The 27960-nt window shown below is 61.0% G+C and overlaps 2 protein-coding genes across 2 annotated transcripts; one reads left to right on the forward strand and one right to left on the reverse strand.

Annotated features, from left to right (window-relative positions):
• Positions 1-140: 140 nt before the first annotated feature.
• On the reverse strand, positions 141-2837 carry NCLIV_020120 (conserved hypothetical protein; the record flags this gene model as incomplete). Its single annotated transcript, XM_003882209.1, has 3 exons — positions 141-619; positions 963-2252; positions 2648-2837. The coding sequence occupies 3 exons, from the start codon at positions 2835-2837 to the stop codon at positions 141-143; spliced, it is 1959 nt and encodes a 652-aa protein (XP_003882258.1).
• Positions 2838-5062: 2225 nt separating this feature from the next.
• NCLIV_020130 (hypothetical protein) lies at positions 5063-27420 on the forward strand (the record flags this gene model as incomplete). Its single annotated transcript, XM_003882210.1, has 11 exons — positions 5063-6242; positions 7002-8907; positions 9355-10253; positions 10969-16866; positions 17238-17554; positions 17913-21760; positions 22188-23091; positions 23408-23653; positions 24087-25610; positions 26024-26544; positions 27264-27420. 11 exons carry the CDS (start codon positions 5063-5065, stop codon positions 27418-27420), a joined length of 17400 nt encoding a protein of 5799 aa, XP_003882259.1.
• Between the last annotated feature and the right edge of the window lie 540 nt (positions 27421-27960).

A 27960-nucleotide genomic window follows, 5' to 3' on the forward strand; every position in this document is an offset into this window, starting at 1 on the left:
GAGGTGTGGCCTCAGCGACGGTGCCCACTTCCGTACGTCTTTCGTGCCTGCCGTCCCGTTGGACACCGCTACCTCGCCACTGCTTACGCTGTCTTTCAAGACGTGAAAGTCTGTGCCTCATTGATTCATCGCGTCGCCGTCTACTCGGGCATTCTTCCGGAAGACAGCCGAAGGCCCAACTGGAAGCGCTGGACGTCGTCGCCTCGCTGTTTCCTGACTGGCAGCGCAACAAGCCCCTCGAGCCACACGCCGCGGTAGATGGGGAGCGCGAGGCCCCAGCCCACGGAGCCTCTCCAGTTTCTTAGGAGCTCCGTGAAGTTGAAGAACAACTCTTTGGCAGCAGAGGCGTCCCCCGAGAAAGGACTGCCGGTCGCAGAGAAGACGTCGCCCAGCGTCGCGACACTCCCAAACAAAAAGGCGCGGGGGTGGAAGGGCGAGGTTGGAGTCGAGGGCGAAGCGCCCTGCTGAGTCAGCGAGGGAGGGACCGAAGAAGACGTTTTCCACGAAGACGGAAAGCGCAGATCGTACGACAAGCACACCTCAGACGCAAGGAACGAATCGCCACCGAGGTAGTCGACAGCCGGACGCCAATGCTTCGTCGTCGGATCCTGAATGTGACCTAGAGAAAGGAACACAGAGCCACACATGCAACCGAAAACGTAAATCGGGCAGACCGAAAACCTGAAACAGAGAGGAGACACCCGCGAGAGACGCGAAGGCAGAGCTCGCCCGCTTTCGCTCGTTCCTCATCTCCAGCGCCCCGACCCTCGTGTCGTCCCCGCCCCCGACGTTTTCGACTGGGAAATCAACACCCGTGCCCAGAAGCAGCGTCACAGAAGCGCCTCTTCGTGGGTTTTGGTCTTTGCTTCCTCTGTTTAGCGTTCCTTAGCCTCCCAGTTCCGTCTCCGTTTCCTTTTTTTCCTGCGCAGTCTCGAGATCGTCCCGGAAAAATTTCATCTTACAGACATCCGAGGGGCCAACGGCGTAACTGCGGAAGCCCCTCAAGGCGGTACCAGCGCCGTAGGGGCCCGTGAGACGGAATTTGTCGCAGACACTCGCGCCGCCGGCGCCTCCGGGAATGAGGAATCCACAGCCGATTCTGCCGCTGAGCACCCAGGGCGAGGGCAGCGTTTTTGCGTCTGTGTTGCTCGGTGCGAGTTCACTCCCCTCCGAAGACGGGGCCTTCGCAGAAGAGGAAAGGCGACTCTTTTCTCGGGAGAGCGAGGCCAACGAGGCAGGGAGAGGGGCGGCGGCGAACCCCTGGAGGTGCGCCTTGAGGAAACGCGCGTCTCCGCCTGGAAGCGCTACCTCAGCGCCTGCGTTAATCACGTAGCCGCTTCGGGGGAAGAGCCCGTTGTCCACATTCACGCCTTCCACGCTTGGCACTTCGGGGCTGCCGCCCGGTCCTCCAGCCGAGCTCCCACGCGTACGGGCGCTGTCGCACGCTTCCGAGGCATTGCGACTGCTTTGCTTGTCCAGGCGGTCCAGCGTGAAGTCGTACCGAAGACCGTGTTTCAGGGAGCGGAGAGGCGTGCGGAGAATCGACGGAGACGCCATTCGGGAGGCGTCGCAGGAAGGGACGATGTCGCGCATGCACGTCTCCCAACCCAGCGTGTGCCGACCGTCTCGGCTGAAGGCATGGGCACCGAGGCCGGTCTGTTGGAGGAAGAAGGACGAGGCGGCTGCCCAGGACGTCTGCGTCGAGAAAGCCCTGATTAGGCCGGAAGAAAAGAAGCCGTCTTCGTGAAGTGCTCCACACGAAGGCCCCCCAGAAGAGGCACTTTTACCGGTCTTCTCTTCCTTCCTGCACAGCCCGGCTTCCGGCTTCTCGCCGGCCTTCTCGCACCCGCCGTCGCCGGAGGCAGCGAGTTCAGTCCGGTGCCGAGAGGGACAGAGACGACTGGAGAAGAAGGAGAACCGCGGAAGGCGCGGAAAGGCGAGGTCCGCAGAGAGCTTCAGCTGGGATGTGGAACTGACGGGAGTCACGCCGCCCGTCAGCGAGAACGTTTGGATGCCGCCGAGAAACGCCGGGACGTGGGCATTCGCCTCGAGTTCGACGTCGCCTCTCGCGTTCACGTACGTCCCAAACAGATAAGAGGCGGATTTCTCTTTCAAAAAGAAGTTCACGGAGACTTCGCCCGGGCGCGCTCCACAGTGAACTTCGCTCACCGCTGCCTGAAACAAACGGAGGTCTTCGAGACGGTGGTGGGTCGCCTCCAGTCGCTGGAGCAGCTCGCCAACTGTCTGACTCCCTGAGGGAGACACAGAGACATACAGACGCAGACAGCTCGAGTGGAAAACGCGGGCGAATACAAGGAGACACACGTTTCTCTGCGTGGAGTCCCCATCTTGATGGTCCTGCCGTTCTGTCCGTTCATAGGTAGAGACAGAGAGGTGCACTCACTAACTCAGAGGCACGCAGACAGCTACACGGAGGGAACAGACAGAGACAAATCGAGACGCACGTGGAGCTGGAGACGAGCCGGGCGTTCCTGGATGCCTTCTTTTGCTCGATTTCTTCTGGCCGAACGTTGAGAACGAACCACAGAAGCATACACACGTGAGCAGCCACGAGAACTGCGTGAACTACCCGGGGGCGCACAGAGTGTTGAACAGGTGGATGGCCCTTTTCAGTTGCCGGTCTCACCTTTGAGAGCGGCGAATTCGTTCTGAAGACTGCTCGGGCGAACTTTTTGCAGGCCGTCGAGGTTGACCACAACGCCGGAAAGCGGCGCTTGCATGTCCAGTCCAATCTCGACCCTTTCGTCTGCGCACGGCGGCCTGTCCATGGTGGGCGCCGTGGCCTGAGGCAGTGGACGGACAACTGAACCGGCCATTGCTGTGGACAGAGATGGAGGCCAGGAGCTGAGAGGGGAAGGCGACGAGAATTTCTGCACTGGTCTCGCGAAACACACGAGGCTTCGCTGGTCTCACGCAGCCCCCGTTCTGATGCCCGTGGACTGTCGAGTCTCCAGTGTACATACACCCGCAGACGAGGCAGGTCGTCTGTTCAGGTGTACATACACCTCACCACGCCTCGAAATGGACGGTCCGTCGGCAGCGGGTCACTGAATCGACCGGTCGTCTTCTCGTCGCCAGTGAACACCACGCGAAACAGACGACAAGACCAAAATGTAGGCCGAGTTCGAGCGGACAGTTTCGCCGCGTTGTTCCCAAGGAAGCCCGCGAGCGTGAATCCGATCCGCTGCTCAGATGCGTGGTCACGTCGCTTTCTGTTCAGAGCGTGAGACTGTCAGGCGCCCCACTGTCCACCAGACTCTGCAAAACCGAGAAGACTCGGTTGCGTTTGTCATGAAATGTTGCGCAGTTGCTTGCGGCGGAAAGATTTTGGTAGTTCGGACCTTGCGGCTGCTCGAGAGCCGCCTGTCTCCACCGCGAGTGCATGCAGGGGGGCGGATCGATCGCCGTCCTTTCTGCACCTCCGTTTCTCGCGGCGAATCGAAAGGACGGTTTTTCTTTTGAAGGCGAGAGCTCGTCTTCTCAGACAGAAGACGGGAAGCAGAGCGATCCAGTGAGGACCAAACGCCGTGGCAAGTGGAAAAGAGCCGAAAAATCCAAAAAGCGACAGCTGCGGAGCTGCGAAACCGACATCGACGACGTGAGGCGCCGGCGAAAGGTCCGGCGGCAACCAGAGTGTGCTTGCTCTTTTTGCGGGAGCCGTCCATGTGCGCTTGTGCATGCGCTGGACACCCAAACACCCAGATATCTGGAGCGCTTTTTCTCACGCTGGTTCGGCGAGGTTAGCTACCGCGTCGAATACCTCCCTCAATGGAAAGACGCGCCTCCATTTGGGTTCTTTGTCTTGACCGTTTCGCCGCACAAAAAACCCCGTCTTTCGCTTTCGGCAGCGACAAACGGCTTGTTGGCCAGCGGTTCTCGAGCCGTCGTCGCATGTCCCTGTCTTGTTCGTGCCACGCGACAGAACGCAGGCCGAGGCGCGATCGCCGGGGAACAAACCACCTTTTGGCGGCGAGTCCGCCGTCCGACTTCATCCCTTTCTTAAAAAAGACAAGATGGGCACTCCGCATAGCTGCGGAGGATACTGGGCTTTGTCTGAGGCGCGGCAAACGATTCCGCTGTTTCTGTCGTGAAGACAAGCGGACCGACAGCCGCAGTGAATGTGCACACTCGGTTAGAGCGGCTTCGTGTGCCTCGCTCGGTTATGTGTCCTTCTGGATGCTTACAGACTCTTTGTGGAAGAATATCTCTCTTAGAAAACCTCTTCGCACATCTTCCCGAGTGACAATAGCATCCCCTGCCTCCTGCGACGCGTAGCTCTGTGCTGAAACGGCTCACACGACTCTCGCTTCCGGCACCAATTCCTCGCTTTCTTTCTCATTCCTCCGGCGCCCTCTCCCTTGCTCGGGAAAGAAGGGGAGCCTCAACCTCCCACAGATACACCTTTCTGTCTCTTTCCTCCGTCTGTGTGCTTTCGCATTTGCCTCTCTGTGCCCAACCCTGTTCTCGTTCTCCCGGGGCCGGATAAAGAGTCACCACGACAAGCAAGACTTTCGCCTTGCGCCTACGAGTTCTTTCTTCCTTCCGTCGTCGTCCTGGGGCAGGACAGCTTCTCGGCTGAGAGACAGAGGAAAACGAGGAAGGACGTCTTCCTGGCAAGGAAGGACCATCCGACGAGGTGTACATACAGCTGGGTGCCGGAACGTAGGCGCAGATGAAGAGCAGCGAAAGACAACGGAGCAGCTCTGGAGACAAGAGAGGACAAAGGAGAGAAAAGAGGGGGAATTGCGAGGCGAAGATGAGACAAGAGGGCCGGATGCGTTTGCCGTTGCGGCCTGACAAAGCAGCAACTTTAGACCTCTGGGCACTTGCTCGAAAGCTGCACACTTCAAACGCGAGCGCTCTTCACCCACTGATTGCTATGCGTCGCTAATACGGAGAGAAAAGGGGAATCGGGGAGCCTGCTTGTCGCGCCTGCTTGTCTGGACGAACTCGCGCGCATCCTTTTGTCTCCTCTTTTCCTCCTTGCGACTCGAGGCACGGCCTCTCCAATCCTCGCTCCTCACTGTGTCTCACTTCGAGAATGGCGGGAACCCCACGCTGGACAACACCCCCGGAGGACAACTCGTCCTCTTCTTCCTCTTCTTCGTCTTCCTCTTCTTCCTCTTCTTCGTCTTCCTCTTCTTCCTCTTCTTCCTCTTCGTCTTCTTCCTCTTCCTCGTCTTTCTTACCTTCTTCTTCTTCTTCTCAGAGCGGGTGTGTTTCTTGCGGCGTTGTCGGGCTTCCGGATTTCGCGGATCCAGCGCGTGCGTCGTCGGCATCTCTGCTGCAGCAGTGGCTGGTGCGTGCAGGAGGCCAGCAGGCGATCTCCCGCGGTCTGGAGGAGCGGCGGAGCGCCGGGGGCGGTCACATCAACGGTCTGGACGTCGAGGAGGTGATTTTCTATCTGCTGGATGCGCTTCCCGAGTCGTGCGACGAGACCGCCTCGCCGCTCCGGCTCTTCGCGGACTTGCGCTGGCCGCCGCGCACCCTCCCTGAGGCGCGCGGACGGAGCGGCGCAGAAGAAGGCTGCGCACCGCGTGACACAGGCGCCGCACAGACGCAGGCGCGCCGAGAGAGAAACGCGGACGCGTGTCCTGACAGAGACGCTGGGGAGGAGGTTCGTGGACATCCGGAGACCGCGCCTTCACTGGCTGTCTCTGGTCCCCAGGCTCTTCCGGCTGTTCCGCTGCGCGCGTCGCGACTCGGGTTCGAGAACCAAGACGCCGTGACAGACACCTTGTACTTGTTTGCGCAGAAACACCTGGCCCTCTTGCTCCTCTCCATTCGCTCTTTCCTCGAGGTCCGCGTGACGCTCCACGAGCACCAACTCGCGCTGTTCTGTGTGCTCCTGCGCGCGCTGGGCCTCTGGATTCTCCAGGAGACAGGACGCGCAGCGTCGGGGACCCCGCGAGAGAGAGAAGCCTCGGGCGACAGAGACAGTTCACCGGCGGCAGAGGAGGGGACGCGCGCGAGAGAAACGGACGCGCAGAGATCGGACGCTCCCGCAGGGGACGAGGGACGAGGGACACAGTGTGCGAAAAGAGAGGAAGAAACCGTTGCCCTATGGGAGAGCGAATTGATCAGCTTCTCTCTGCGCGAATATCCTCTGCTGAAACCTCTCGATGGCAGGAAACTCTGTCTGGGAGTCGCCATGAATATGATTGGCGCTATTCACCCGAAGACAGTTCTTCACGAACTCGCCAAGGAACTCAACAAATCGCGTAAGTTCAACTGTCTGTATTGAAACGCACCCGCTTCCTTGTGCCTCTCTCTGTGTGTCGTTTTTGTCTCTATTTTTGCATGTGCTTAAAATGGCCTGGACGCTTCCCCTCTGCGTGTGGAAGGTGCCGCACACTGTTGCTTCTTGGGGTGTATAGCCAGCTTCAGGAAAGCTACGTGTTTCCTCTCTCGGTCCCCGTTCTCTCCAGTCGCTGTCTTCGGTCCTTTGTGGGGCGAAGAACTGTCTCTGTTGTGGGGCGGGAGCACGACACGTCCCATTCGCTGAAGCTCGTCAAAAATTCACTTGGCAACGCTTTCCAGTTAAGCGAGGAAGCCACACGCTCCATCTGAAAACGCCTGCATACGACTAGGCTTGCCACGCCAGCACACGTGCTTATATTCATATATATACATATATCTATTTATACATGTATATATATATATATGCATTTCTATATATTTACACATATATATTCATATATATATATATTTATACATATTTATACGTGTATATCTTTAGTTGTATACTTATTTGAATGGAAGCTTCCAGTTTGTTCGTTGTGGTTATTGGCTTCGTTTCGCTTTCTGGAAAAGCGTCGTTGTTTCTTCCTCTTTCTCGGCCCCTATTTTCTGAAGGAGGGACCCGCCGTTCTTCCCCCTGGATGTCGTTTCCTGATTTCGCTTTCTGTGCGCGAAAACGACAGAGAGAAGTTCGTTCTTCCGTTTGCTCCCTCTTTTCGTGTTCTCGGGTGTTCATCCAGGCAAACATGCGGCGCTTCCTCAGGTCTCTGAGCTCCTGCATCTCTACTGTGAACTTCTTCCTCTCTTCCCCTCCCGCCTTTCTCTCTCCGACCCGAGTCGTCGAATCCTTCTGTCTCTCCCCTCTCTCATCTGCTCATCCTACTCGCTCTCTCAACAACTGCCTTCTTCCCCTTTCGCTTCTTCCCCTTCCGCTTCTTCCTCGTCTTCTTCGACTTCCGCTTCTTCGCCGCCTCTGGCTCTCGCGCCCGTTGAAGCCGGCTCTGCGTCTCCGCGGAGTCTCTCGCCTGCGGCTGCGCTGCCCGGTCCAGCGCCCCTGGCGGCGCGTTCCAACCTGCGGCTAGCTGCATGCAGTGCACTCGCCACAGCTGGTGCTCGCCTGGCGTTGCCCAGCGAGCAGGGCCTGCTGGCCGCCGCGCTTGTCGGGGTCGCGGGCCAAACGCAGGCTGCGCTCCAGGCGCTCGCGACCGCGGAAAAACCTTTCGGCACCTGCATGCGCTGTGCATGCAAGTCCCTCCGGAAGCATCCGGGAGCGCCGGGATGTTCAGACAGCTCGGCGTTCCCTGACGCGCGCGAGCAGCGCGCAGCCGGCTTTGCGGCCGGCAGGAGACTTGGAGCCGGAAGAAAAACTGGAGAGAGCCGCGCGGGCAGGCGCGGCGTCCAGACACCCGGCGCGAGGCAGCCGCTGTGTCTCGTTCTTCGACATTTGCCTCCCGGATGCGCGTCTGCTGGCAAGGGGGAGGAAGAAAGCGCAGATTCATCTGGAGACTTGTTTCCGGGAAAGGGGCGAGGAGCCGAGACGAAGGAGGACGGTGGAAAGGGCGGCGCGGGCGAACAAGACCCTCCTCAAGCGCCTCGCAGCCTTTGCGAGAGCCAGACGACGCAACTCCGCGCAGCAGCCGAGCTCTGGACACACATCCAGGAAACGATTATTCCTCTGCTTCTTCTCGCGAGCGATGAGGCCGACGGCGAGACAGAAAGAGAGGAGAAAAAGGAGACCGAAGACGCAAACTTCTTCGCCTGCTTCCACTACGCTCTCTCCGCTTCTCTCCATCTCCTTCACGTCATCTCCCACGAACACTTCTTCTCTGCACTGTCTTCTTCTTCTTCTTCTTCTTCTTCTTCTTCTGCGTTGAGTGCTCAGCTCGGGGGTGAGGACAGCCGCGCCTCGCTCGCGGAGTTCGTGGCGCACGTGCAGATGCTGCTACAGCTGCTGATGTTACACCTCCTGTGCGTCGTGCGGGGTCGATCGGCAGCGCAGGCGGTCCGGAGGCAAGCGCGCCTCCTGCGCAAACGTGGAGGGGCGAGGAAAAACAAGAAGACGGGAAAGGACGGGGACAAGCAGCGACGCCGAGAGGCGCCTGCGGCCGCGGAGACGCGCGCGGGAAACGAGCAGACTCTCGACGCGAAGGGAGACAGAGAGACCGCGAAGACGGCAGAGAAGACGCAGGAAAGGAACAGTTTCTCTGCCGCTTTCCTGGAAGGAAACACTTTTTCCGAGTACGTCAAGTTCAGCACTCTCGTCCAGATGGCGCTCGACGAAGAAGTTGGGGTGTACCTACAGTGCCTCGAAAGCGGGAGCAGCGCGTCGGCAGAGGAGAAAACGCATTCGAGGCTCGGGGGGCCCGCAGGTCTGCCGGACCCTCGGGACGTCCAGTGTCTCTTGCTCCTCCTGCTGAGGTGCGCCGCTCTCGACTCGACCCTAGGCGCCGCCAGTCCGGCGAGGACAGAAAGGGAAGGACGAGGAGACGGAGACGCTCGCGGCGAGAAGGCGCGTCAGGAGCACACCGACGAGACGACCGAGACAGAACGCTCGCGTTCTGGTGAACCGCCTGAGACGGGAGAGACATTTCGCGAGACGATGGACGATCATCCGTTTGCGCGGCTGTTGCAGCACGAGATATCTCCGTAAGACACACGCCGTTCGAATTTCTCTTCTGTGTTTTTGTGGTCCCGCGACTCGTCAAAACCGTCGAGTTCTGCCTCGGCTGTCCTGTCTCCTGGAATGCCCCTCACCTCGCAATTTGCTGTCCGCTCCCTTCATCCCATCGTTGTCGGGCTCCTCGAAGTTTGTGTCTCTTTTTTCTCCCACCACAAAAAGCCTGAGCGGAGTTCGCTCGACTCTCGCCGCTCCTTCTCGCGCTCCTTCTCGCGCCCCGCCCCCGCGAGAGTTCCCCGTCTTCTCTCTTTCTCTCGCCTCCGGCCCTTTCGTTGCTCGGCTGCCTCGCCACGTTCTCGGCTCCGTCGTGTCTCTCCTATTCTTCTACCCTCGTTTCCGGTTGGTGTCTTACAAAGACTGTACAAAAATCCCTCTTCACCTTTTCACAGAGTCCTTTTGCGTGATTTCCTCCTCAGCATCCTCGTCACCTTGACCGCCGCGCTGTCTGCCTTCCACCGCTCCACGGTGTCCGCCTCTGCGGCTTCTTCGCATGCAACCGATCCTCCTCCTTCCTCGTCCTCGCCGTTTTCACCGTCTTCTGCGTTTCCACCGCCGCGCTCGCCAGCCGTCTCGTCCGTTGCCCCGCTCTCGCCTTCCTCTCCTGTATGCGATGCTTCTCGAGCGCCGACTCTTTTCTCGGCGTCTCCCTTCGCGTGGTCTCGCGAACCGCTTCTGCGCGCACGGTTTCTCAACCCGCTGGCCTTGGGGCCTCCGGGCGACGCAGGCGCCGCTCTCGCTGCTCTCAGCGCGAATTCTGCGCTCTGGGCCTTGGTGACGCACCCTGTTCAGTGCCAGACTCGCCCCTGCTCGGAGGCAACGGGAGAGTCCGCCGCCGAGTCTGTCCAACCTTCCCGCACTCGCGCGCCTCGCGCTGACAGCCACGCACATGCCTCCGTTCCCTCGCCTTTTTCTCTCTCGCCCTCTCTCTCTGAAGCGTCCCTCGCGGAAATGGCTCGGGAAACTCGAGACGAAGAGACGAGAGAAGAGACCGCCAAGAGAGAACAAGACGGCGAAGAAGTAGGAGAAGAAGTGCGCGAAGAAGTGCGCGAAGAAGGGGGAGAGGAGACAAATGAAGATACAGCGGCCTGCCGAGGAGCTCTAGAGAGAGGCGAAATTGCGATTTCTGTTCTCAGGGCGATCGGATTCCTCGCGAGGTTCCAACCAACCTCGGCGCCGCTCTTTGCTGCTCTCCTCGATCTGCTGAGGAGAGGTGCACAGCGGAGAGGCCGTGGCAGGGAAGGAAACGACGAAGCGCCTCGCGAAGAAGAAAACGCCGCGCGGGAGGCGCTCCTTGTCATGGTCACACAATTTGTCGGTGCGTGTGCCCCAATCCGAGATCGAAAAAACGCGAGCAAAAGAGACGCAGAGAAAAGAGAGGTGGACAATGGCGAGACACAGAGAAAACAGAGAGACAGAAGGGAGAGAGGGAGCTGAGAATTGATGAGCACTGCAGGAAACGAGAGAGAAGTCGACGACACATGCCTGCTACACCGACGTGCCTGACGCGACTGCTTGTCTCTGTGCCGGTCCACAACATGCATCCGTGTGAAAATGACAAATCTGTCTGTGTGTCTCTCTCTTTCTGTTTCTCTCTTTCTGTCTCTCGAGGACTACACACATGCATGCGCGTGGGTGTACATCTAAATAGATGCCTTTCCACGTATGAATTATCTCTCAGGGTATCGGTCTCTATCTGTGCCGCTCTCTGTCTGCCATTACCTCCCTCTCTCTTTTCCTGGGTATATGTGTATATATTCGAATTCTGTGGAAAGGCGGATATGGAGAGATTGGTCTGGGTTTGCACGGGTGGGCGTCTGCGCACGGGTTTTGCGAATACAACCTTTGCGAACGCGTTTTCGCGGATGTGCATCCGCGAAGCTCTGGCCGTTCGTTGGTTCTGTTTCCACAGCATTGCCCATCTGAGTCATGCTCTGCTAACACGGTAGGACATTTGGACTCGGTCGACAAAAAAGGCATGCAAGGTCTAAAAATCACGGAACGCAAGCGCTTTGCTGTGTCTCCCTTTTCAGCGGTTCTGCCTGTTCGCCCTTCCCTCGCTTCTGTTCGAGTCCGACAACTGAGACTTTCTGCGAACGACTCCTCGCCGCCTTTGCTCGTCCACTCCAGCAGTCAAGAGCGAAGGTCTGCCTCGTCTTCTCCGTCTCGTTCTTCTCTTTCTTCTCTTTCTTCTCTGCCTGCCTCGTCTCTCGGGGCTTGCCAGGGCGTGCCGTCCGAGGGGTTTCACAGGTCTCTGCATGCGCCGGCGGACGGCGCACCGACCGTGTCGTCGCAGCCCGTCTGGCTCGGCTTCGCCTCCCGCCTGGCTCCGGTGTATCTCCAGCCGCAGCAGGGCGTGCTGGCTGAGGGTTTGATGCTCGTTCGGCAGCTGTTCTGCGTCGTCGCCGTGTACACGTTGCGGGGCGACGCGGTTCGCCAGCCTTCGCTCGCGACGGCGCTCCTCGAGTTGCTGCGGGGCCTTGCGCGAAACGGCTACTTCAGCCACGTCCCGCTCCTCGACGTCTTCCTTTCTCCCTCGATCCGCAAACCCGTGTCGCCACACACGCTGGGTGCATCCGCCTTCTCCCTTCTTCTTACCTTTGGAGACATCGGAGAACAACGCAGCGAACGGACGCCGCTCCCGAGCTGCAAGCCTCTCGATTCCTCCCCTCGCGGCCAGAGATCTTCTCTTCCGAGACAGGAAGCGACGCGCTCAGGGGTGTCGACCCTGTCCCGGCGCAAACTGGAGGCACTCGACCTCGCGTTCGTCAGGAGCGTCAGCCTGATGCGGCCTCCGTGGGAAGCGCTCTTGACGGTTGACGAGGACGGCGCTGCGTCGCCTCCGCCCTGGGACCAGAATGACGTGGACGACTCGGCCGAAGATGCGGAAGATGCAGAAGAGGCGCTCGCTGGAGGCGGGCGGGGGGACCTCGGCGGTCGAGACGACCTTTCGCCCCACGCCATTCTCTTCCATGGACACGAAGGACGGCCTCCGGAGGACGCAGATCGGTCGAGAAACGCGGGAGGAGAGGACGCCTCGTTCGCGTCTCTCTTCTCTCTCGGGATCCCTTCCTCTTTCGCCGGGCGTGGTCCAGAGGCAAGCGCACGCGAGGAACAAACCACGCGGGTCACGGGAGACTCGCGCCTCCCGACGATCGCCCTCACGCGTCCCCCTGGAGAGCCTGCAGCGGGGCCGGACACGCGCGACAGGGCCTTGCCGGCGGAGAGGCAGAGCGCAGCCGTCTCTGTCTCGGGATCCTCGCGACTTGTCTCAGCTGCAGGCCAACGCGGACTCGCCGCGTCTTCCCTCGCGGCGCCGCCACGCGACGGCCGCGCTGCGCAAGAAACTGAGCCCTCTTCCGTGGCGCTGACGCGACTCGCGTGGTGCGGAACTCCGCCTGTCGAAGTGGCGTGTCTCCTCCTCTTCGCCTTGCGACTTCTCGCGCTCTTCCCCGCCACAGAAGCGTCGGAGGCGACGGGAAGGGAAGCGGCCGAGGACGGAGGCAGGGATCGACTCGGCGCGCAGAGAGAAGAAAACAACCTGCGAGAGACTGCCGCGCGGCTCCTCCACCGCACGCTCTGTCGCACCGTTCCAGGTACACCCGAGGCGCGAGCCACACGCACACCCAGGGGGACGGGAACGAAGGCGAAAAGAGACAGCAGAGACATGGAGGCAGGAAAGAAGAGGAAGAAACCACTCGAAATACCGTCCGGCGCTTTCCTCCGCGTGGTCCTGATCGTTGCCTCTTTGATCGGTGCCGTGTACGCATCCTTTCTTCATGAGCTTTTTTGCACGGCTCCTGCTCGCTCTCTTGCGCCTTCTGGCCTCGTCTGGGAAGCGGCTCCTTCGGCTCTATCTCGCAGTGTCTTCTTTCTCTTCTGCCTCCTCCCCTTGTTCGTCCCCCTCTTCGTCGCTGTGCCTCATCCCTGTCTCTGCACTGTTCAACTCCGTTGTCTGTCAGGGCTCCTCTTCCCTCTGCTGCTTGACGCTCTCCAGCAGCCGCGCCTCGACCGCGCCCTGCCCGTCGTCTTTCGGTGTCTTGCCACGATGGCGAGCTCCCGTGCAGGCGCCGAAGCGCGGAACACACACCGACGCACAGACCGTTCACGCGAGTCCACACCACCTTACCTCCTCCCCATGCCATTTCCAGAGGAAACAGATTCGCCTACGCTCCCCCAGACCCTGTCTTCTTCCGCGTCTTCCTCTTCTTTCGCGTCTCCCTCTTCTTCGCCTTCTGTGGCCTGGCTGGGGCTCTTGACAGATCCCATCTTTGTGAGGAGACAAGCGGACACGTTGTCTTGGCTTTTCTTCTACGCAGGATCAAATCCGGTGAGGCAAACGGAAATTTCAATCGGAGCGCTTGAGGCTTTAAAGAGCCTCCGCCCCTTTTTTTTCTGCCCTCCAAGTCCTTCTGCCTTCCCCTCGTCCTCGCTCTCTTCCTCACTCTCTTCCTCTTCTTCGGGGATGCAGGGTGTCTCGAGTTCTGAGTTGTCTGTGAAGGATGACGCGTTTCGCGCGAGGGAAGAAGGCTCTGTCTCCGCCACTGAGGGGCTGGGAGCGCAGGCAAATTCCCACCTGGATCGGTTGCTGGCCGCGCTCGCCGCCGCCCGAGAAGCGCAACCGTCTCTTGCGGTGGCTGTACACCCGCGCTCGAGTCTCCCGCCCGCGCTGAAGTGCCTCCTTTCGTGTTTGCCGTGGACAGCAGAACTGGCGAGTCAACTCCTGCTGCAGATCCGCGCGCGCAGATCGGCTCTCGAGGCGTTCCTCGGCTCCGTCGGTGAGGCGCGCGCGACGGCGTCGTCTCTGCAGGATTTCTTTCTTGTCCACTGTCTCCGATCGCTGCTCGCCGTCGCGTCCACGCTGCGGCTTCTCGCTTCCCAGTTCCGCGAACGCGACTCCTTCCCCTTCGCGAAACAGGTTCCGGGAATCTCGGTCGGGTCGCGGAGCAAGAGTCGCGAGGACGCCCGCGAGGCGGCGCACGCAGCCTCGTCCCACTCCTTCCTCGCCCTCCTTCCGCGCGCTCTCCCTCGATACGACGTTCTCCTCCTGCATCTCGTCGCCGTCTCTGCGCGCGAAGCTTCTGCGCCGTTTCGCCGAGCCTTTCTGCGCGCTCTCTTGGGGATTGCCGTCGACGACCCGACCGCCTTCGCAGGCCTCGCCTCGCCCGTCGCCTCTCGCCGCACCACGGAGGGGAGAGGCGCGAGGGGCGGGCGGCGCGGAACCGCGACAGGCGCGGGACGCGAGGGAGCAGGCGGACACTCGAGGCGAGAGAGCGACACCAACGCGGCGTCCCAGGCCGCCTCGCCTCCGACTTTCGGCGAGAAGCCGCCGTGGGTTCGCGTCCTTGACGAGAGACGCAGCCGCGAGGACGAGGGGAGACTTCGGTTGGCCCAAGGCCGGTACGTGGGCGCAACTCGCCTAGGAGACGTGACGCGCGACGCTCTGGCCGATGGACTGGTCTTCGCCACGCGTGCACTTCCAGCACTCGCGCACGCGCTCCACCACATCCCGCTCGCAAAACCGTCGCCTCCCCAGTTCGCGTCTTCTCGCCCCGTCGCCGTGCCTTCCCCGGCCGAGGACCGCTCTCTCGCGGAGGTTCTCGCAGCCGCCGTCGCGGCCGAGGCGCTCGCCGCAGCGCAGCACAACAATGCGGCGGGGAAGCGCCGCTGGCGGGGCTTTCTGCGCGCAGCTGAGGCCGCCGCGACCGACGACCGCCGCGCGCTCCTGACGGAAGACACGGCTAGCTGCACGGTGAGTTGGCTAGCCACGGGCCCCGGCTCCGCGTGGCTCCAGAGCGAGCTCGCGCTGCCTGCGGCGAGTCTGCTGGCTGCACTCGTTGTCGACGCCGGCGCGAAGGACGCGCGGCAAAAGGCGACGCCCCGCGACGGGACGCGCACCGCGTCGCCTCCCACGGAGGCCGAGACGGGGCGGGGCCCGCGCGGAAGAACTTTAGGCGCGCTTTCAGGCGGCGACGAGGCGGTCGGTGTGGCGAGTTTTGGCGACGAGGAGTCGCGAGAAGACGCGGCGTGCCCACAGTTCCCAGTGTCGGAAGGCACAGCTTCCCACCTGGTCGTCGCGCGGACGCTTGCGATTGTGGCGAGCAGCGACGCAACGTTTCAAGACGTCGCGCGTTTCCTCGCTCACGTCGAGGCCGTCAGTCGTCCCAAGGCGCGGTTGATGAGTTCGTTTGCGTTCTTCGGGAAGTCCGAGGCGCAGATGAAGGAGGAGAAACTGCGGAGCCTGTTGGTTTTTTGCCGGGGAGTGTGCGCGGCGAACGCGCCGGCGTCGTGCTTCTCGCTCGCGCGTCTTTTCGTCGTGGCTCAGGAAGGCGACTGGCTGCTGCGCGAGCGGCTCGCGCGGGGCCCGGACCTGTCGCCTTCCGAGCCCGCGAAGGAGGCGGAGCGCCAGGAGGGCGGCCTCGCCTCAGCCTGGCAAGGCTTCGCGTCTCTCTGGGCGACCACACCCAATCCGTCGCGGCCGCAAGCGGAAGGCGGCGACTTGGAGAACGACCCAGGCGGGAGCGCGGTGGCCGAAAGGATTCTTCCCTCGTTCTCGTTGGAGCTAGATGCAGATGCAGACGCGGGCGACGCTGCGAGGCGCCGCGAGACGGTGTCTCCTGGGGAGACAGGAGCGGCGGAAGGCCAGTCAGCGGGACAGACGGGAAAGGCGTCGAAGGCCGGAGCCGGCGGCGACAGTCCGTCGCGAGGCGCGGGAGCGGCGGGAAAGACGTTCGCGACTTTCCGGAAGGACGGGGAAGCGAGGAGTGCGTTGAAGAGAGACGACGCGCTGAACGTTTTCAAGCAGGCGGCGCGCGCCTGTCGGTCGACGGCGCTGCGCTGGAAGACCGGGGAAGGCGACGTTGACCACATCGCCATGGTGCAGCAGCTCACGGCGGAGATCGACGCCGTTCTGGGCGCCGTGGAGGCCGCGGAGACGTTCGCGCCGGCGCCGCTCGACCCGCGAGGCGAGTCGCGCAGCGTGAGCGACTCTGAGCGGAAAAAGCAGAGAGAAGGCGAGGCCGAAGGCCGCGAAGCCCGCGAGGCCGGGACGTCGATTGCTGGCGACAGTTCGGCGAGCGGGGAAGACCTTGACGGGCGCGGGGCTCCTGTTCCCTCCGAGACAGAGCGGTCGGCCGCGCGCCGCGCGACGCTCCTCTCGTTTGTTCGCCTCCTTCTGCCGCTGCATGCGCTCGCGGGGAACGACGACAACGACGGGATGCTCGCCTTGGTGGCCCTTCGCGCTGCAGTCGGTGCACACGGTCTCAGAGACGTCCTCGAGGGGATTTCTTCTTCTGGGGAGCTCCGGAACCGCAGAGAAGACGATGCGCTGAGGCCGTTGGACCCGACACTTTGCACATTTGCGCCTGTGACGCACTCTGGAGGAGACGCGCTCGCCTGGAGCGCGTTTCTGTTGCCGCCGACCTTCGCGATGGCTCAAGACGCGCTTGCGACTGTGGCTGAGCGTGACGCGGAAGAGCGCGCGAGGCGACATCAAGACGCCGGACCTCGACAGCGAGAAGACAGGAGAGGGCGAGAGAACCCGACCCGAAGGCGAGCCGAGGAACAGCCTGGCCAGCGCGACGCTCAGAGCGAGGGGGGAGGTGAAGTGTCGACTGGCGACGACTCAGCGACACAAACGGACGAGAAGGCGCAGCAGAGCGGCGACTCGACACGCGGCCGAGGCGACGGCCGTCGCGCGGTGTCGCCGGATTCCCCTCCCGCAGGCCTCTCGCGTTTCGGGGCGGAGGCACTGCTGAAGGTGCCGTTGGTTGACGTCTTCACGCGGTTCGCCGAGCTCGCGCTGTTTGCGCTTCTGCCGCTCGTCGCGGACCCGACTGGGCCGTCTCGACAGCTCCGCTGGCTCGGGCGCGAGGTCTGCGCCGCGCAGACAGTCTGGCTGCAACAGCCGAACACGAATCCGGCGGCATGCGGTAAGGCGAGGAGACAGGCGCAGCGACCGCAAGAAGAGACTGAGAGCGAAGACGATAGAGACAAGACGAGAAGATGAGAAGACGAACGAGAGAAAGAGAGGATGAACGAGAGACGATGAAAGAGAGAGGATGAACGAGAGACGATGAAAGAGAGAGGATGAACGAGAGACGATGAACGAGAGAGGACGAAAGAGAGAGGAAGAAGGAAACGAGACGGGCAAGAAGACAGATGAGACAGAGAAGAAGAGTGCCGTCGACAAAGGGAGAAGCTGGAGGGAATTCGAAAGAGCGGAAACGGGGCACGCACCCAGAGTGTGCACCGTCCTACATGGATGTGCTTGTTTTGCACCCTTGTTTCCTCTTTTTGGCAGATCCCCTCCTTCCTCTGGTGACGCTTCTTCGTCAGCGAGGCCACGTCGTTGTTCGTTGCCCGAGTGGCGCTTCAGGAAAGCCTTGGCGCTCTGGTCTCCTTCCTGCGCTTCGATGCATGGCTGCACTCCTCACTCGAAACCTCCCTTCTTCTCTCTTTTCTCTTTGTCACGCTTTGGTGGATGTGGGAGAAAGGGAAGAAGGAAAGGGGCCGGGGGTGTACGACGGTGCGGGTCGAGAGAGTCAACTCCTCTTCCCCGTCGACGGCGCGGTCGCTTCGATTGTGCTCCTCCACATCCTCTGTCTGTTGAAGGCCTTGGTAAGGGAAAACGCGCAATTCGTGGTCCACGTACTTCTGCTGAACCGGCTTTAACTTTGTCGATGCACGCGGAGATCCACAACCAAACCTCCACGCAAGCGCCCTCTACAGCGCATGAAAATACACATGTATATGTTCACATACGACTATGCATTTGTGTATATAGGTATGGACGTCAAGACGTTCAAGTCTCATGTAGCCTGTGTGCATCTACGTTTTTACCTGTATTTCTTTCCTTTCTATGAACTTCTTGGTGTTTGGGAAGTTTGACCTTAGTTTGCGCGTGTGTTTTTATCTCTTTGGAAGGAGGAATGTTGGATGTGGCCTTGTGTGATGCTCCCGTTTCGCCCTTCTTCAGATTCCGTCCTCGGTGTCGGCGTCTCTGCGCCATTTGTGGGTCTCTCCTCCCCGCGCCTTCTGCGTGTTTCCAATTCCGTCCACATCTCGCTTTTTCGCGGCGCCTTCCCCACACCCTCACCAGCGGAGCGGCACGCCAGTCGGCGCCTCCGCTGCCCCTCTCCGTCCGCTGCATGCGACAAGCTCTCGTGGCCCAGACGCGTCTTCGCGTTTTCAGGATCCATTTGTTCCGCTCCCGCGTCTTCCTCTTGAGGCGGTCGACGAAGAATTTCACGCAGCTTTCGCACAAGAACGCACTCACGCGCTTCCCTCGCCCCGCACTTTGCCCCTCCTGCCAGTCGACAACCCCCAGCCGTTCCCCGCCCATCCCCTCGTGGATGCCATGCAACGCAGTCCAGGAGCCGGCAGCCGCTCCGCTGCATGCGGACGCGGTGTACATACACCCCAGTGCGGCTTCGGCGCGGTCGAGGGAGGCGCGGCCCCGTCTTCCTCGCACGCTTCAAGTGCGGATGCAGGTCGTGTGTCGTTCCAGCGACTCTTTGAGGAGAGCGAAGCAGGTTCCGCGATCGACCGTGCAGCCCATCAAGTGGTCTTGGCGCTTCATTCGCAGCGAATGGCGTGGCCAGCGACTGCCGTCCTCTTTAAGGGAATCCACTTTCGCCTCGCCGCGTCTCCAAATCCGTTTCTGCGGTGGAAGACCTTGAGGCTCCTCTCTCTTCTCGCGGCGCGGGCCCCGCCGCTCGCGCTGCCGCCGGCGCTCGCATCCACTCTCTTCGCTGTCGCGCAGCGCGTGACGCGGGATTGCGGCTCTCCCGTCTATGACGCTCTGACTCGCCTCGACTCCGCGACGCCTCCGCGGGCCCGCGGCCATGCTGCTGACTCACCCGCTTCTGCTGTCCATTTCTCGGCGGCGTGGGTGCACTGTCTCCTGCTGGTTCTGCCGCACTTGGGTGACCCCATCGAAGAGAACCGGGAAATGGCGTGCGCGGCGCTCCGAGAGTTGCTCCTGAGGTGTACAGACACCGCGCGACTGCTGCGCGTCCTAGAGCGCGAGTCGGCCGACGACATCCGCGAGCAGACGCCGCACGGCAGCGACGCGCCGCCGCAGGTCTGGAGTGAGCAAAGTGGAGAGGCGTCGGCGCGTGGGAACGAGGGCGGCAACGCGCGACAGACACGGTCTACCTTCTCGGCCTTCGCGCTGCTGCCTTCACAGCTGGGCGAGGCCGGCGCGGGCCTTGCCTTCGACGCCGCGTGGCCCACCGCGCGTTTCCGAGAGACTCCAGGCGAGATGCAAGGCCTCTCAGACGACAGCCGTGCATCTGCGTGCGAAGATCTCCTGCACTGTCTCGTCGCTGCAGTGGCGCATGCAGACAAGGCGCTTTCTGGTCAGCTTCTCTCCTTTTTTCTCCTGCCGCTAGCAGAAGACGACGTCGGGACCGCAGCCCTCGTCGCCCTGCGCTACTGCGTCTTCTTCCTCGCCCAGAAACGACGCTCGCTCCTCGCCGGAGATCCTTCTTCCAGCTTCACCCCGAAACAGGCCGCCGGCGCAGGGGCGACTCGCGCCGCGGACCAGGGAGACGAAAAGACACCGAGAGGAGACAAAGAGACTACTCCCGCGCGCGGACGGTCGCCAGGAGAAGTGGGCGCGTCGGAAGCCCGTGCAGAAAGCGTGCGGCAGTCCGAGAGCGCTCGCCTTGTCGCGGACGGTTCTGGGGCCTCGGGAGAGCCTCTGTCAGACAAAGCGTGCGAGAAGAGCGAAGAGAGGAAGGGAGGCGACGGGGCTGATGCTTCGTGTTTCTTCTCGCCTCTACCACTCTCTGAAGTGCCTGCTCCAGAGCCAGAGACCGCGCAAGAGCGCCAAGCGCGCCTGTTCACTGCGGCCGTGATCGACCTCCTCAATCGCCGACGAAAGGCGCTGTGTGCGGACCTCGAGAGACACCTTCGAGAACTGTGGGAGAAGGAATCGCCTGCCGCCTCCCCTCACGCACGAGTCGTGCCGGGATCGCATGCGGCCGAGCGCTTCGGGTCTCCGAGCCCCGACCGAAACTCGGCACAGACGCGAGGCAGCGAATCACCAGATGCAGGCGTGTCTCTCGGACGCATTTCCCATCTCCCCTCACGTCCATTTCCTCTCGCTTCTTCTCTCACTTCTTCTCTCGCTTCTTCTCTCACTTCGTCTCAGCGCCCGTCCCACGTGGATGGGGATTGGGGTGTCTCTTGGGGCACGGAGATCTGGGGTTTCGCGACTTTCTCTGCAAAGGGCGACGCGGCCGAGCTGGAAGAGCGCGCGGCGCTCGTGACCGAGCCGCTGGTCCAGCACGAGGCGCTTCGCTGTGTGAGGGAAGTAGCCGTCACTTCCCTCTTCTCCGTCCTCGCAGTCTTGATCGAAAACGCGAGGGTTCCGCTCGCACGGAGCGGCGCGCCTGCCTTCCAGGGGTTCCGTGCCGTCGAGCCCCGCGCAGAAGACGCCCTCGGACGGCAAGGGAAGCGCGAAAAACTCGACGCGACTCTCAGAGCGCCTGGCGCCTCGTCCCACCCGGCCTTAAATCCCCCGTCTGCAGCGCTCACGACGCGCCCCGGCCCTTGTTGCTTCGCATCGCTTCCCCGTGATTTGCCTCTTCCCAGCGCTTCGAACGTCTCTTCTCAAGGTGAGAAATGCGGGAAAGGCGCGGCGCAGGAGTCGCGCACCCCTGCGCCTGCGTGGCGCATTCGAGGCTGCGTCCACAGCCTCTTGATGAGCGTCATGGCCGAAGACAGAGATCTCGTCAAAAAACTCCTGCGGGCCTTCACGGACATCATCAACAACGCGCCGTGCACAGTTCCTGTCGCGCGAGCCGTTCTTTCCTCGCAGCGAGAACACCTCTCACGTTTCGCCCGTCCGGATTCTTTCGCCTCCACGCGCAGTGGCGAGGAGCGGGACACCCAGCGGCGGAAGCGCGCCGACAGAGACGCCGACCTCGCCGCGGGAGAGACAGTCGAAGATGTCCTCAATCCGTCTGTGCACCAGGCGACCCTTCTCCTGCTTCTGCTCGTCTCCGTGCGCGCGAGAGAGAGCGAGCGAGGCGCGCATGCAGCACTTCTGGACGCCCAGCGAAGCGTCGCGGGGGCGTCTCGGCGCGGGGACGGACACGACGCGCGTTTCTCCACCCTCGCGGTCTCCGCCTCGGCTTCGCTTTCCGTCGCGTTTGCGTGCGGCAGCCCGAGTGGAGCAGTGGCGATGTCCCGGGCGGTTTCCCGCCATTTCCCGCACTTGTTTGCGACCGCGCTCCTTCGCCTCGGCGCCTGCTTCGAGCCTTCCTCGTCGCCCGTCTCCGCTGAAGCACCTGCGCAAACCGTCTTCGTCCCTGCATGCGCCGCCCACCAGACAGGCAGAACCCCCGCGGGAAGCGCCGAGTTTTTCTTCGCGGCCCGCGCCGGCAGCTCTGCCGAGTCAGAGACCGCGGGGGTCGCCTCGACGGAGTTTGCGATTCCGGCGGTTCCGGACTCGCGAGAACAGCTGCCGGAGAGCCAGGCGCAACGCAGTCGGGAGACGAGCGCGACTGAGGAAGCGAGAGAGAAGGAGATGCGCGAGGGCCTCGCGGAGACGCAGAGCAGGGAGCGCGACAGCGGCTTGGCGAGACAAGACAAGGTGGAAGACGACGAAGAGGCGCGCGACGACGCACAAGATCGGGTGTTTCCCGTGACAGTGATCTCTCGGCAAGAAGCCGTCGAAGCGGTGGTGGCCCTCATCCACGCCATCGTCCTCACGGCCCAGGAGACAGAACTTCTCGCCCTGTTGGAAAAAGGGAACATTTTGGAAAACATGAAGCAAGAAAACGCCTTCCTCGACGCCATCAAAGACGCCATGACGTCAGTCCACATGCACACGCACATGCTCTACCTCTTTGAGGATTTGTGGAAACCAGCTGAGCAGAGAGTTACCAGATGCATGTACCTTGTCTCTTACACAAACGTCTAGCCGTGAGCCCGCACACCCCACAGAGACATCCTTTGCAGAGACACATCCAACACCGTGTGTAACGGCTGTGCTTCACACTCTGCCACTCGACGTCTGTATCTCCATGTATCCATATTTGTCTCTCTCTCTCTCTCTCTCTATATATATATATATATATATATATATGTAGGTGGTGTATAATCATGCATATACATATACAAACACATATAAACACCTGTATATATATATATATATATAAATGTTTAGAGATGTAAGTGTGTGTATAGAGGTCCTGTCTCGCCAAGACGATGGCCCCCGGCGCGTTTGTTTCCTGTGTAGGTTCTTTCTGTGTTTGCGGCCTGGGGCTGCAAGCTCGGTTCTCTCCTTTGTTCTTCCGTTCTTTGAGCGATCGGCGAAGATGCAAGTGTTGGTGGCGAGCGCGTTGGCCGCCGCCGTCGCGTCTTCGCTTCTTCTCGCCTCGCGTTTCCCGTCGCTCGCGCTCTCTTCGAACCCGCCTGGTTCCGGCGCGGGACGCGGCCGCGCGTTCTCCAGAGACTCCGCGAACGCCCGCGACGCAGTCGCCTTCCTCTTCAGCGTCGTGCAGGCGACCAAGGCAGGCTCTTTGAGCCTCGTCTCTGCCTCAGCATCGGACCTTCCGTTTGCGTCTCCGCAATCTCTTCACGGGCTGGGTCGTCTGGACGCCTCCTCGGTTTGTGCGTCGCGAGTTCTCCTCGGCCAACTGACGGAGGCTCTTTTGCATGCATTCGACCGGTTCGCCTACTTGCCGGGGGTTGTCGAGGAGACGCTGAAGCGCGGCGCGGAGGAGAGCGACGAGGTTCCCGCGAACGCAGCGTCTCCCTCGCGGTCTTGGTTTTTCTTTGGGCGACCGTCAACTGCGGAGGAAGAAAGCGAAGAGAGGCGGCGCGAAAAGTCTCGGGCGAAGACTCTCGCGCTGCAGAAGAAACTGCTGCATCGGATTTCGTGCTGGCGAACCTTCGACCCCTTCGCAGTCGACGGCGTCGAAGAGAAGACCGACGAGGAAGCCGCAGACAGTAGCGTCTTTACAGCGCTCTCTGTGCTCTTCGGTGCGCTAGCCTCTCTCACCGTGCTCTGGGCGGAGGTGCTGGGCGAAGCGCGAACGCGTGGACAGGCCGGTCCAGAAAAGACAAACGAGAACGAGACGCCTGCAAGTCTGTTTGGAAGTGAAGACCTTGCAGCCGATGTCGTCACAACCTTCAAAACGGTGAGGCCTCTGGGAAACGCCGGACAGACGAAACCACCGAAACGGAACAAACGGACGCAGGAAGGGAGAAACAGGAAAGCTTGTTTTTTCTGATCTTTCCTACGCGTACTTGTTCTCCTCTTCAGCCGCACCTGGTACCCCTCTTTCTCTTCTTCCTCCCGTCCTCTCTTGCTTGTCCTCTTCCTTCCTCTCTTGCTTGTCCTGTGCCTTTTCTCTTGCTGGTCCTCTTCCTTCTCTCTTTCTCTAACCTCAGTGGTCGTCTGCTGGCTTCAGTGCGCCTTTGTTTGCCGTTTTTCTTCTCCGGTCTGCGCTTCAGGGGCTGTGCCTCGCCCCCTTCCTGTCGCTGACCGTCCTCGACCTTTCGTGGGAACGCACTGCTGCCACGGGAGCGGCGGAGATGGCTGCGGAGGCATGTCAGGCCTGCGTCTATGCATGCGCGGCTGCATGCAGCGTCCCTCCGGATGCCTGGCCTTCGCTGCGGGCCCCCGCAGAGCTTCTCGCGGTTCTCGAAGACGCGCTGCTTCGACCGCACCTGCTGACGCCTCTTCTTCTCCAAACCACTGTAGGGAAACGACGTTTCGCGCGCGCCTCTCGGTTCCGTCTCTTTCGTTTTCCTCCTCTCTTGTGAGGCAATTGTCGCATCTCGACGGGGCTCTCTTCCGCCTCGTCCCTTGTGGAATCGCCTTCATTGGCGGGAAACGGAAACTCCCTTTTTTAGCTGCCTTAAGCAGGTTTCTGGGCACATGTTCGAGATCCGCCACGCCAGTGTAGTAAGGTAACAGCCCGCAGAAACGTCCAGCTGCACATCCGAGTTTTGTGAGATGGACAGATCCCCCCTCCGCGCCCTCAGCAACCGACAGGGATTTTGGGAACGGGAATCTCCGGGCTCGTCCCGTCTTTTTCTCCTCTCTCAAGCTTCGGCTGTCTGCGCTCTGTGCCGCTCTCTCTGCTCTTCAAAGGGATGCTCTGTCTCTCCCGTCTTTTCCTCTTCTCAGAACACTCGCCTCAGATGCGCGGTCTTCCATCTTCTCTCAAATCTCCTCCTCTACCGGCACCAACTCCGTGTCGTCCGTGCACCGCCTTCCTCTTCGTCTTCTTCGCTTTTGCCGCCGTCCGGGGATCCCGCGCCTTCCACGTCCTCTTCAGCCGCGAGCGCCTCTACAGCCACGTCCCAGGCCTCTCGCGCGCAGCCTAGCGAAACCGATTCGAAAACCGACTGCGAAACCGATTCGAAAACCGACTGCGAAACCGATTCGAAAACCGACTGCGAAACCGATTCACAAACCGATTTGGGGGTTGACGTCGCGCATCTGGATGAACTTTTGGTGTGTGCGACAGTGCATCTGGTGTCGGAAGACGAGCGACTTGTCCTCGCAGCTGCGGCGCTTCTCGACCGCGCCTTGCCGCCGTTTCTTCTCTCCGGCGCGGCGGAGACTCCCGCCTCTTCTGTCTCCTCGCGTCGTGGGCCTTCGCCCCTCGACTCCGCTGGCGAGCCCGATGCTGACGCCGTCCCTCGCGCGAGAGCGCTGCTGAGGGACTGCCTGGCCATGCTGGGAGTCGACGGCTCTCCAGGCGCTGCCTGGTCTGTCGCAGCGGTCGAAAGCACGAACTTTCGTCCTCGCGAAAAGCGCCCTCGTCCGCCGCTTCTCCGCGCGCATGCAGTTCAACAGTTTGTCCTCGGCCTCCTTCCTCTCCTCCTCCGCACTGCATCTTCCGGCAGCCCTGCGCAGTCGCCGCGTTCCTCTTCTTCGTCGGCTGCGCGAGGTCGGGAGTCCCGTCGCGGGAGTGTCGACAGAGAGGGCGTCTCTGGGAGGCTTCCGAGGAAGGAAGAAGAGCTCGAGTTTCGGCGTTTCGGGACGAGCGTGGAGATGGGCGTTCAGGCGGCCTTGCCGGTCTTTGGCAAGAAGCGCCGCGCCGAGGGCGGCGCTGTGTCCGGCTCTGCGTCCGGGATCGCCGCGTTTCAACTGCATGCAGCCCCGCACTGGTTGGCGCGCCTCTTCTCCCTGTTGCTCTGGGCGCGGGTCTACTTCCCGCCGGAGACGTGGGAGCTGAGCGTGGAGCCGGAGGCGCACTTGGTCGAGGCTCAGAAGCGACAGACGGAGAAGCGCGTGAAGCGGCGGCTCGAGAAAGTGCTGTATGGACACCCGGACGCGGCGCTCGCTGCGTCGAAGGCGGCTGCGCAACTGAGTGCCGCGAAGAAGCGCGGCGAGTACTTCTTCGAGGCGCAGAAGCTCCCCGCGGGGCTCGCCTCGGTCTTTGGCGGTGGGCCAGAAGACACGGCGCAAGGTCTCGAGGAGTCCGCAGAAAAACTCTTCAGAAACTTCACGGCCTACTTTCGCCTAGGCGGCGAACCCCTCGGCGACGACGCGGAGACAGGCGCCGGGGGCGGAGCGCCGCACGGAGACGCGCAGACGCGCGACAAGGAGAGGCGAAGCGGCGACGCAGACGGAGAGGGAGAAGCGGCAGAGGAAGCAAACGAAGACGTGGAAGAGCTCAGCTCCGACGAGGACAGCGAAAGGGTACGAACCCCTGTCATCAGACGCAGACGCAAAAAAAACCCAGCCAGACACTCCAGTGCGGGGGGGAGCGTCGATCGGAGAGCGTGCGCAGGAAAGGCGGCAAATCACTTGATGAGACTCAAGGAGGAGCGGGTGTGTCGGTGTCTCTCTTCTGTCTCTCTTCTGTGTTTTTTTGTTGGGGGTTGTTCTTGCTTCCCGCGTGGTTCCTTTGCTTTCGGACGTTCCGTTCTGCCTCGCGATCGGGCCTCGACTGCGCCTTTGACCGACTTGTCTTTCTCTCTCTCTCTTTCCGCTGCCTTCTATTTTTCTGCGGCTGTGCGACGCGCCTGTGTGGGGCCGCCTGGCTGCGCGCGGAATCTTCCTGTGTCTCTCTGCTCGCATCGTCTCGACCCTCCACGTTCATTTCTCTGCAGGAAGACGGCGAGGACTTGGCTGTCCGCGCGGAACTGCGCCGGTGGCGATACATGGAGACGTTTCTTCTCGAGGACGGTTTGCCTGCCTCGCGGCTTCTCGGGGTGCGCGCTGCGAATCCAGCCGACTTTTGCCTCGGCGATGAACCAGCTGTTTTTTTCTACAGCTCGCCTGCCGTCGCGCGCCCGACCGAGCGCGCCGGCGAAGGAGACGCTTTCGGAGGCCGCCGGAATGGTTTGCAGGAGCGAGCGCGTTCTGCGCGGAGAGAAAACCTGCGCACGCGGAGGAATGCCAAAGGGGGAAAGGACGAGGCGGGGCGAGCGCTGGCGGACGGAGCGAGCTCGAAACCCCGCAACGAACCCGCGACGGCTGTCGACCAAGCGGAGTTGTTCCTTGGAAGCAGCTGTTTCGCCCTCGCCGTCGTCCGAACGATCGCCGCCATTCTCGAAACTGTCCCTGAAGAGACGCGGTTGCGCGTCAGAGACTTCCTGCGCCTCGAGGCCCTCTCGGTGGCGACGACGAGGTACGTGCGAGGAGGTCCATCGGCAACCAGGCACCGCGCAAAATCGTCGATGCTGATTTGCCTGCGGAGAAAGCTGATCCAGAAACCGATACCCACGGACGGGGGAGACGGAAGACAACACGGCCAGGAAGAAGATCTCCGCGTCTCCGTATACTGACCTGTACCTGCATCTGGTTATTTAACTCTGTACATACACCTCTTGATACTCACTCGTACCTATACACTTACACACACATGTATATATATATATATATATATATGTATATGTATGTCTGTATATTATACGTGTATATGTGGTATGTATATGCATATATATATATATATATATATATATATATATGTGGATCTCTGAGGCATACACAGAGGTGTCCAGGAGACGGGAGCGGGTAGGGGGGCGGAGAGAGGCAGGTTTTTCGAAAACGACTTTCTGGTGCAGAGCTTAGCGTCGGGGCTGCAGGAGAAGAGCGCGTCCGGGAAAATGTTACTCGACTGTAGAGAGGCGCACGTTGTTTCGTGCGTCTGTCCCTCCAGTCCAGCGCTGCGGGGTTTCTGACTCGCGTTTCCGAACTTCCGTCCATTCCGGGGCCTCGACCCTGCACTGCATGCGGCGCGCGCTCTCTTCCCGTGTCGCTTTGTCCACAGGCAAATCTGTTCTCTCTGCCCGTGTCGCTTTGTCCACAGCAAATCTGTTCCCTCTTCCCGTGTCGCTTTGTCCACAGGCAAATCTGTTCTGTCTTGCCAGTCGAGCCCAAGTCCCGCGGGGTTTCAAAGGACGAAGCGGTGGCGGAAACGCCGCTCGACTTTCGCGCAGCGGCAGCGATTTCGCTGGGTGCCCTCGCTCTTCTTCAGCCTTCCATTCGTTCAGATGTCGCTTGAAAACAGGAGGGAGGCGGCGTCACATCTTGGATCTGTACTGGTGTTCAGCCAAGTGTAGATGTTTTTGTACTCGGCACGCGCCGCCTGGAGACCTTTCCGAACGAAGAGCATCACATGTGTAGGAACACCTGCGCGTCTTATACCCCTTGCTTTCTGAGAAGGGGTGACCGCCGACTTGTATGGCAACAAAAGGAAGATCTGTTTTCAGGTGTTTGATTCGGAGAGAAAGCCGCCCATTCGTTTCTCCCTTATTTTTCGAGCAGCAGATCCTGCGATGTCCAAGAAGTCTCGTGTACACAAATGAGAGAGATCTGTGGACTGTTGCACGTCGAACGAGATTTCTCTGCATGCATCTGCGGCTGTTTACAAGCAGAGGGGATACACGCCGGACTACCCCGGAGCGTCCTCGCAAAACTATGCGGTGAAGCGTTTTCAGTCTCCCTCGCCGCCGGAAGTCCCTCTCCGCTGACGCGAAACACCCCACCAGCCATACACATATACAGGTATACGTGTGGAGTGTGTAACATTGCGTCGATGCAG

Source organism: Neospora caninum, chromosome VIIa, assembly GCF_000208865.1.
Source record: "Neospora caninum Liverpool complete genome, chromosome VIIa".
In the NCBI taxonomy this organism is placed as follows: Eukaryota; Apicomplexa; class Conoidasida; order Eucoccidiorida; family Sarcocystidae; genus Neospora; species Neospora caninum.